Source organism: Manduca sexta, chromosome 26, assembly GCF_014839805.1.
Source record: "Manduca sexta isolate Smith_Timp_Sample1 chromosome 26, JHU_Msex_v1.0, whole genome shotgun sequence".
Taxonomy (NCBI): domain Eukaryota; kingdom Metazoa; phylum Arthropoda; class Insecta; order Lepidoptera; family Sphingidae; genus Manduca; species Manduca sexta.
Window position 1 is genome coordinate 12,367,145 of NC_051140.1, and position 11,510 is coordinate 12,378,654.

General features: G+C 32.5%; 1 protein-coding gene across 1 annotated transcript; it reads right to left on the bottom strand.

The window, feature by feature from the left end:
* Positions 1 to 2,023: 2,023 nt before the first annotated feature.
* On the bottom strand, positions 2,024 to 3,766 carry LOC115451397 (larval cuticle protein LCP-22). The gene is made up of 4 exons (XM_030179693.2): positions 3,656 to 3,766; positions 3,185 to 3,540; positions 2,645 to 2,816; positions 2,024 to 2,297 (listed from the first exon to the last, which is right to left on the bottom strand). The coding sequence occupies exons 1-4, from the start codon at positions 3,665 to 3,667 to the stop codon at positions 2,208 to 2,210; spliced, it is 630 nt and encodes a 209-aa protein (XP_030035553.1). The 5' UTR covers positions 3,668 to 3,766; the 3' UTR covers positions 2,024 to 2,207.
* Between the last annotated feature and the right edge of the window lie 7,744 nt (positions 3,767 to 11,510).

The window sequence follows — 11,510 nt, forward strand, 5'->3', positions numbered from 1 at the left end:
AAAATATTATATATTTAAAATATCGATAGACTTCGTAAGTAAGAAAACAAATAAAAATACTATACATGCTACTGCTGCTTTACATAAATTTGTATGTTAATGTTATCTAGTGTTACTATATCAACCAAATTCAATGGATTACGTTTGGAAACGAATTCTTATTCCTATATTGTTTTAAATATATTGCGTGTGTAAAATAAAACTAACGGATACTGCGTTTATTTTATACCTGAGAGCATAGGCGCCGAAGTCCGTACATTAAAATTATAAACTATGCTCAAAAACCACCATATAGAGAGCACCTTGTGATGGTCATGTGGATTTATATAGATATATTCCAAAGCAAAGCATATTACAGAATAATACATATACATAAAACATTATTAAACTGTGTTATAAATCGATGGAAGTCTTCGGAACGGTCCACGTGACCATCGCAGTGTTAAGTAACTGACGCCTTCCTTGTCAGATCGTTCCGGCGAGTCGCGTTCCGTGGAAAGCGGCCAACTTATCCCTTGAAACACCTAAGTATAGAAGGGCGTTACTCTGGCGATTGTCAAGGGTTGCAGCGTCCCTTGTGTTGAAGGTTTTATATATAATATCAATTTAGCAGGCTGATACTGCAGTGTAGAGATAAAAAAGTTTTCATGGATTTTGAGCTACTAAATCTTACAAGAATTAGGATTATAATATAAATAATATTTACACATTAATCTTGGATGGTGTTTCAAAAACAAAACGTTTATAAATACTGATTTATTATTCAAAAACGGAATTTAGATGATACATAATAAAGTTCACCAACACGATGAATTTGTAAATATAATCGAAGTTTTAAGCTTATAAATATCTATTTAACGAATCTTCTAAGGTCAGAACAGAGATTAATTCTTTAAAACCAGTCGCACATAAAACTATATAATTGCGTAAGCTATTGATGGATGAGCTTAGCGCAACAGCGTGGGTTCACTTGCCTTCAGGCGGAACACTATGACACCTATAAAAACCAAGGACGATTGTCATTATTCGATAGCTATTTTAAAGTTTCATTCGTTAAATTCGCAACCAAATCGCCAACTGGTTGATATTTAACATAGAATGTTATCCTAATCAACGGTTTTTCTATATTCCCTAGAGATTTTTTATATAATTTGAAAAGCTTTTATCATAAAAATTGGGTCACATAATTGCATTTAAATAACATTTAGCTAGCCGAAAGTAATTTTATACTTATATAATTCATAAAAATAACGTTATAAAAACTATTGTATGCATTATTTTATTAATAAACATTAATTTAATCTATAAAATCCTTGACGTAATACGAAAATTATGAGAAGCTGCGAGCCGTGTAATGTGTAACTACAAAATAATCCTAAATGGCATTGATATTGACGAATAGCTTCTGTAGCGAATAAGAATAAATTGATCTTTAATTTAAATTTATAATAGACGTATCTATTTTTGATTTGATTATAAATTAATTATTTATTGCTTTGTCTAAACGTATTTAAATTCAGGATATTTTTTAATTCCACATCCATTTTTTATGGGCTTCCGTGACTCAAATAAAAAAAAAACTTTGTACCATATTTTTGAAGTATTTGTGAAATATTTGGTATAGTACTTTCTTGCAGTTACACAAATATTATGTATATCTACGGCATAATTAAATATAGGTTTGTGTGGTTTATGTTAAAAATTGATATCTTTTTCGTAACTATCTCTTGCGTATATTTGAATCGAAGTCTTCTGTAATTACCTATCAATAAATCTACAGGGTAGTAAAATACTAAAAGATCCGCTTTTTGATAATAACCATATGTATTTATAATATATTATGGGAAATCAATTTAGAAGCAGCTAAAGTTCGACGTTTCTTTTAATTGGTCATAAAATTGCAGATTTATTGATCCTCAATTTGGCTAAAATTCTACCGAAACGTAAACTTTTTGAATATCTCACATTTGCGTTACACCAAAAAACTTATTTTTATTACTGGATAATAATTAATAATACAAAATTGTATTCTAAAACGGTATTTTATTTACAATTGCACATAAACATTCTTCATAAAAATATGGGCACTGTATGACATATCACATTTTATATTGTATCCATTTTACAAACAATACTAGTCTCATTAATTTAAATGTTGGTGGTATACCTATTAATTTAGTTTTCTTGCAAATCAGATTGTTAACTGTTTAAGCCTTGGCGACGTGGTATTTGGCGGTGTACTCAAGGGCGCGGGCGATCTGGGGGGGCAGGGGAGGGGGAGAGGGGAGAGCGTTTCCCTGAAAAAAAAAATTAGTACATTACACACAATATATTGATGAAATGTTTACAGCACCGTCTCACGCATTTTACGAGCGCGCCTTGAATTTATATCGACGTATTTTAACGTTTGATAAATCACGGTCATGTTACAAAAGATGTGATAAAAATCAATCTAAAACGTTCGTTTGTAATTTATGCCATCAGCCTAATTCAATATACATTTAAAATTTCTACAGCATGCAATTTTATAAATACAAAATGTTCACACTCGTGTATATTTGCATCTATTTTTACGCACCGACTATAATCTAAATGTTATGTATTCTTGATGTATTTAAAAGTATAATTGTGTTACAATACTTACAGAGGGCTGGTAACCGTTCTCGTCGGCGACGTAGCTGATGGCAATGGGGATGCCCTCAGGGGAAGTCCAGGAGAAAGATCCCTGGGCGACGTCGGGGGACACTGGGGGGTTACCACCGAAGGAACGAGGAGAACCCTGTTCTTGGGCGGCGATTCCGTTGTCAGTCTCGTAGCTGGTGGAAAGAAATAATTCCTTATATCAGAAAAAGTTTTCACATAATATAACGGTAGACCGAAAAAGATTAAGTAGGAGAAATTTTAATAATGTAGATATCATGTAAAACCACTCATAAAATATCATCGTGGACTCTATATGAAAAATTCATGTTTCAGAGTTTTAGAAAAAAGTGGTATATTTTACTACACTAATAGCGAAAGTTTCGGCCCAAGAAAAATCACTGGCACCGCCTGTGGCTGGTTATTAGTATACTGCGTGGCCATGGAAATCGTTATACCATCATGCATGTCAATATTCATCAATGTTCACAGTGCCTCCATCACTACCAAAATATCAATACATTAAAAATCCATATTTACTTACTAGTAGCTGTAGCTGCCGTCAGGGTTGACTTCGTTTCCGTATTTCAAGATGGAAGCAGAGCGAGCGTCAGAGACGGCCTTGATGACGGGCACGGGAGCGACAGGGACAGGGGAGACAGGAACAACCGGGACCACCTCAGGAGCGACGGTGGTGGGGGCAACAGTGCTGAATGGCCGGTAAGGAGAGGGAGTGCTGTATTTGTATTGTTGATATTGGTTCCTCTTGTAGAAACCGAAAGGATCGTAAACGTCGCGGTTGTACTTGTTGTATTGTCCGGGGTTGTAGAATCCTGGGTTGTACCGTCCAGTGTTGAACTGGGCGCTGGCAACGGCCAGGACGCACACGAATACTACTGCCTGTAATCCCAACATTTCGATTATTATAATTGTGTTTGGTACGACAGCTAATGTTAACAAAATGTGTTGATTATTTTATATATTTATCGACACATTTTTATTTGATTTTACTTACCGCAAATTTCATTTTAATATTCAAAGCTAGGCTAGCTTCGTTGAACTAGTTCGAATGCGGGTCAAAAAAATCCGCGCAGGCTTATATATCACTCAAGGAACCACCCACTTTAGAGCGTGAACTGCAATAACATTTAAATAAATTTGACGCGAGACTAGAATAACGCTCTATGGAACGTTTGGTCCATCCTTCAATGATCGCCATAAAATTTCGGCAGATCATTATGGGCTATGGAGATCACTATTAGGTATTTTAATAGTAATATTTGTTAATTAAACTGTGGAAGAAAGCTAATTTAATAAGTGTTAGGACCAATCACAGAGGCTTAAACTATAAATATATATTTTTTTATATTTGTGTAAATATACTAACAAAAGTCGTTATGATTTAATTCCTTAGAAAAAAAAAGTATAAACTAAAATATTTAAAAAAAATACATAATAACAATACATAACCTTGTATTTTCAATCAATATATGTATATTACTACATCTAATAATCATAGAATAAAAGATTCAAATTTTATTATCAAACTGATTTAATATTATGTTTGTAATTTGTATTGTTTAAGAATAATGAAGACATTTAACATAATTTCTTTTAAAGGTTACATGTTCGTATAAAATGAATTCATATGAAAATATAATATTATCAAATCTGTTTCTTGTTATACTCTTCAGGTTCATAATAGTAGAAATTTAAAAGAATAATCTGGCTACGGTTCATAATTGTTCATGAGAATATGATAGTTATAGTCCTGTGCTTATGCCAATTGGATTTTAAAAACCGACGTCTCCAAGAACCTTTCTTCTGGACTTCCTTGGCATATAACGCCTTATTAGAATTCGTAAGACGGGTATAATTTTTTATAATTTAAATCAGTTACGATTATAAAATGTTTATGAAATTTGTATACAATGTTTTCTAAAATACTCATAATTTTCCTAAATCCCAGATTGTAATCAATAATTTACAATTTTAAGTCGACACGGTACGATTATCTATTGGTAAGTATGAATTAATGCATTTTAAATCGCTTTAATTTTTAAAGGTTTTTTGGTTTCGACTACATGTATCTTGGTTTTATTATAAAATTAACATAGAATCCTTTTTATTGAATTGGTCTTAGACTAATTTCATGATATATTCAGAGTTTCTATGAATCCGATCATTGTCGTCTGCAAAATCGTATATAATAGAATTAAATAATAGGTACTATTTAAAACTATAAGGATTTCTAAAATAATGTGAAATTATCGAGATGAAATTTATTCATCTAAGAGAAAACGACTTTTTAGGTAGTTTGTAATTACTGGGTTACATAAACTAATATCGTTCTTATTAAGAATTCTAAAGAAAACATTATGTTTAGTGATACTACTCAAACTCATGGCACAGGCAATTCAATGTCTGAATAATTTTATTACTCAAAATAACGTTTTTATACTGCCTTGATAGTCGGATCATTTACCACCAAGCAAACAACTTAACTAACTTATATCATATGTTTTAAACATTTCTGTTTATGTATTTTTTTGTGTTAACGTAAAACTATGGAATTGTCTATCTACTCTATTCGTACTCTCCTACTATGACGATCCAAACATTTCTTATCTCAAAATTTCCTCAAAATTTAAACTTTTCATGTTTTCCAGGAGTTTAAAGGCCACACTGCCAAGTGTTAGCATATATAAAAATACCATTAAAATCAAACCAATTATCATCATTATTTATATTAAATAATACGTTCAAAACATATTTTTTCCTTCTATCTAATATATTGATTTTGACATTTAGAAGGTAGGTTTTGATGATTGGCCGTGATCGTAGTGATATAATTAACAAAATATTTTGATTACTTCACCAAAAAAAGGAGTTGAACGTAGGTATTAAGTTAAACATTCAAACCAAATATCTAGCTAAGTTGAAAACGATACATATACCCTATATACACAGCCCTAGCTGGCAAGAATGACATTCTTTCCTACGGCAGTGGTTGCTCCAGAAATACCCTTAAATATTACGCTTTTAGTAATTTCTGGAATTGAAGGTGTTTATCATACTTGCTGATGTTTTAAAATATCATCAGATTTTAAAAAGTGCGAGAGGTGTGTAGGTCTGTAAAGTGCTTTGTAATTAAAATTGTTTTCTACACTGTCTGTAATTTATAAAGTAATTGTTTATTGGTAGACAAATCACTGAACAGTAAGCAAAGGAGCTGCATATCTTATTATTTTTATTTTTTTACGGGCACGTTAATGTGACTCCACTGCACCTGCTGGTGAGTGGAGTGGGGTCCGATAGAATATCAGCTGACGAAACATGATTGCCTTTCAACAGTCGAAACAAGTATGCCGGCCTGTTGGAACGGCATGTACACAGGGTGATCCCGGAACGCGACACACTTACGTGGGCCAATATGGCGGGTTTTAACATCTTCATCAACAGTGGTTGCTATCCGGGCATACATAAAATATATCCTGCCACCAGTTTTAAACAGTTGTAAAGATCTCACAATCTAATAAAATCCATCCAATACAATCGCTTTGGGTTTAGTTGCAATTGTTTTACGATTTTTTAATAACGTATCATAATCGCAATGCTATAGTGATTGACTTAGTAAAATATTTATTTCTCTTTTAAATTACCATTGAAGAACACCCGTCTTGTACCTACATACTTCTTCAATCTAGGTAGAAAAACTATAAAGGATTTAGACGGACACATTTGGGATCTCTATGCTAATAATATTCGGCACATGGATATTACTCCTTCTCTCCTTTAATACGATTGCCTTGAAAAAAACCTCGTTAAGTTGTAGTGCTCTAGAAGCAGGTTTTCTATTTTCCTGGTAGCTGAACACAACATATTTCATGCCTGTAATGAGACTGAACTATGAACACTCAGGGCCCTGAACGCTCAACAAGGAATGGTAAACTCTAATTCTTACATAACAATAATGTCGTCAACAATAATGTGACTGATTTGCCTTTAGTAATTGTAATCCCGAATGGCATATTAATTGTAGAGAAAACGACGCCAAGGCCTGTCAAGGGATCAGTTATGGTATCCCCAAGTGGTGAAGAAGGAATCTTCTCACCGAAACCTAAAAAAATATCATAGTGCGAGCTAATGGATAGCCATAGATTAAAGTAAAGAAATTCATGATTATATTTTATACAACGACAAATAAACATTTCTCCTGAAATATTTTCTTCCTTAAGAAGTGAGGCAAAGATTGCTCGTAGCGATGAGATCCGCTAAGTGGCATGAAAATATAACTTTCTGAGTATCTATATATTGTTATGGACAGGCAAAAGGTCGCTCGGGTGACATCATTTCCGATTAGCTTAACGTTCTATCGTGCGATAAGTGAACAAAACATAACTACTAATACTCCCCTAATACTTTCCGGTCGCCATAGACTCGTTTTCTCACAAAAAGAAATATTTATATCTCGGATCGGGCAAAGTGATATTGGGTTTTTCTACTCAGTTTCAGCCCGGAGTCAGTAATTTGTGCCCGATATAGCGATAGGCCCGCCCCCTATCACGTAATGAATGGAACGGCACATCTTCTTCTACTTCTCTTCTTCTTCAAGCTATAAATTCACTCAATGCTGAGTGTAGGTCTCTTGTAATGCACGCCAAGTTGTTTTGCCCCGGGCAGTCCTCATCTAGCTTCGTCCCGCCTCGGAATATATAGGGCGGAAAATGGTTGCACCAGTTGCTCCTCTGCCTACCTATTCGGAAATAAAACGTGTGAGTGTATGTATCAAGTAGTAAAACGTGCTTAGTATAAAATTACATTTTCATGATGGAAATTAATTAAGTAAATAAACGATCTATTTTGCTAATATAAATTAATCAAAGAAGCTTAGTATACCATAACATGTGTGAACGATATACATATTTTAATCACAATTAATTAGTAATAGCATGCTGGAGTTATTTTCTATCAAATTTACGTCTCCTATCAATATAATTGCTAATAATACAGTGAAATTTTATAAATAGAATCAGACTCATGCGTAAATTACCTCTCGTAATTATTCAGAAAATCAAGTTTTCTCATTTGTATGAAAAGATAAATGTTAATATTGACAGCTTCTTTCATTTTTATATCCTGTTTTGCCGAAAACATGATATTTACTATATTATGACATGATGTCATGTTCGTCGTAACTTTTTATTTCCCAGATTGTATAAATGTTATCTATAACAAATATCAATGTAAACTGGCTTAATACTGCTATACAGTGGCTTAGCCGGTTATAAAATAAAAAGTTTTGCATAAATAACTGAGAGCATACTATTTACTTTTAGAAAGTTTTGGTACCAAACTGTTACTTGTACTAGGCTTAATTAAATAGTATTATGAATTATGATAGGTACTTACTTATTAGTAAATTTTTTTTTATTGCTTTGAATGGCCAAGACGAGCTTGCCATTCGCCTGATGGTAAGCGATACGACCGCCCATAAACAGTAGGAACACCATTTAACACCTTGAATTATATAGTATTGTTTGGTATTCCACTGCGCTCCCCATCTTGAGACATGAAATGTCAAGTCTTATTGTGTACAGTAGTTACACTGGCTACAAGGTCCTTCAAACCGGCACACAACAATGAATACACACTGCTGCTTGGCGGTAGAAATAGACATTGCGGTGGTACCTACTCAGGTGAACTCTCACACATGAGAGACCTACCACCAGTATATTATTATAATTTATAATTATTGCCCTTGATCTAAACTCGATGTAATAATACACTTTAGTTGGAACAAAAGCAACATACATTGAACACAGATTAAAAAACTGAATTGAATATTATAAGTACAATAATATCGGCTCTACAAAAGCATAGTTGGTTAATGTTAAAGAGATCTATGTATCTCTTATCCTAGAATAGGTTATTGATTTGACTCACGTTAAAGCGAATTAATTTTTGGGTACTTCCTCAATACAATTTCATGGACTATTTATTTCTAGCTTGGTTATGTAGTTTTTAAAATAAAATCTAGGGAGAAATAGACAATCGTAATTAACCTATTGAATCAAGTTTCTTCTAGATATCGGTTAAGCTCATAATCTCATTAAAGACTATATATTAGAGACATACGTATAATATTTACAAAGCAGTCGATGAATTATTTTTTAAAACCTTAAAGCTAAGTTAACTAGAATATTCAAATATTCCCAGGGGAGTCCGCTATAGTGGTAGTCAGCCACTATAGCGGAGCGCCATGTCGACGGTAGCGGGGCCGACCATCTTTACTTGGCTTTTGGTACTACGGAACGGCCACCGCACCACGTTTGCGACGAATCGCTACAAAACGTGTTAAGCAGTGTATCAGTGTTATAATGAGTTCAGATGAAGGCCCTCCTGCGCTTTCATATCCTATAAATTCCTATTGGATAAAAAGACTTGAACCATTCAAGATTTAACTAACGTCTTAAGGCATCTGTAGAACTAACACTTACACTCAGGCGCAGCCACGGGTATAGGCTTATTATATCAACAATTCATTAAAGCATCTATAATTGTATTATAATTATGACTACCAAAATCCGCGCCGCGCCATCCTCTTATTAAAGATTAGACGAATGTTGCGCGGAGGTCGACGACTAATTTTACAGTTCACGCCCTCTACCAGTCAAGCAAATTGTTTCCAATACATTTACATAAAAATCTATAGAAATTAAATTCTGTGAATACGCATATCTTAATATGATTTGGAAGGTTTGCGTACATAAAATATATTTTTGTAAATTATGAAAGTATATTATGTATGAGAAATGGGCCTTGAGTAGATAATAAAGTAACATGTAATATAAAATATTTATTAGAATATAAATAACTAAGCCGTACTGTTATTTCAAAATTATTAAATTTTCTGCAAAACTAAAATCACATTCATAAATCAAATCTAAATTAAAAATAAAAATATCTTGTTCTAATTACAATTCAAATAAATCTGACCTTACCAAAGGTCAAAAGGCATTATAATGTATCCGCATTTCAGGTGCGTCAAATGCTCAAATTTAATAGAAAGATAATTGATAAATGTTGTAATATTTTACTTAAAGATATGCTATCTACATTTCTATGTCAGCATAACTATGTTAATCAGAGTAAATACTGTGTGATTTGTAAATACCTAAAGTTTTTATATTAACTGGAAATTATTTACTACCTGTTCGATACAGTTCCGCTATGTATTTTCACGGAATAAGTAGCCTAATATGACCTTTTCAGGAACTCACAATATTTCTATACCAAATTTCATTAAAATTGATTCAGTGGCCATAATAGTGTAACAGACTGACACAGACATTCTTTCGCATTTACGTATAAGTATGGATATGTTTATGGATTAACGAAAAGACAATAGGTATCTAGACTTTGATCCGATATTGTATCCAAAACATTGCTATAATTACTATTTACTTAATTTTAACTTTAATATTTAAATTCAAGGTTTTTAGTGCCTTATAATACGTTTTAATAAATGCCTATAATTAATTTTACACTTCGCTTTGATGTATACAAATCTCTATCTTATTTTTCCGAAAGAAAGTTATTCAAGCATGGCTATCAAATTTTACCGGTCTTTTTCGCCTGTTCCTTGTATAATATTACACATTTATTAATATAATAGAATGTATATCATGTAAGCGTCATACATAGTCATAAAACTATTCTATACGTTAATGATTGACAATTTGACCTCTGTGCGGTCATACATCGGAGTTTTTTTAACTACGGATTCGCGACTATGATTTACCGTAGCGCGTGGGCATGCGTGATTTTCTTTATTTTTGTGTCAGCACAATAAATAATGTAATAATTCAAACTTTGTTTTTTAGTTCTCGAATTTTCCTTTATTATAAAACTCACATTACTAGGCTCGTATTATCTAGATAAATAAGGTCCAAACATCTATATGTTCAATTTATATGTTTTATATCAGTATTTGTTTAAAGGGATTGTTCTTCTTGTCCTTTAAGTATATAATAAAGACTCGGAAGCTCGTACTTTTGCTGAACCGTTAAGCTGCGGAACAGTTTGTCGAGAAACTGGAGGAGAGGATGATCCATGTTAGTTTTCTTTCTTCACTCGGGGCGTGAAGAAGCAATGAGACAGGCAAGTATAATTTTGCCAACCATGAAGACATACTTTCATCTTTTGCCGTTAGAAATTTTCTTTTGTGCTTCACTTCCCTTAAATCAGGCGCAGTTAAGAAATTTTGCGGTAGGTATAATCTAAGTACATTTACTAAAAATATAATTTATCGTTTAGTTCTTTTTTCTTAGAAGAATATGCTTCTAATAGTAAAAATAAGATAATAAATAAGTATGTATTTTAAAAATGTTCGCACAATACTTGGATATTTTAACACTTTAGGTATTCAATACCGAAAGCAAATTAAAGCATATAAAATTTTAATAAGATAATAATGTACTTCGTGAGAAAAGTTGTCTAGTGTACCTGCGTCATTAGTTTTCATGAATATTTTTGTCATATAACTCTTCTAAACATATATAGTATAAACGTAAATAGTCCAATTCTATTCAATTTATCATCTAACTAAGTTTATGTCAAAATGTGGTCCACATGAACAAAAACATCATAAATATTCACAAAAGTATTTCAAAACTCCATAAGAAGGACGTACGTATAAACACAATTCCGACATTCAACATAAATGTATTCATCATTCTTTAAATCAAGGAAACCGTCTTGATCATCTTGTTTTTATAATGTTTTTTATGTACAATGTTGAATAGATATTAATATCCAATATCCTGGACACATTATAACTAGTTTAAAGGAGTTAATAATTACAAAGA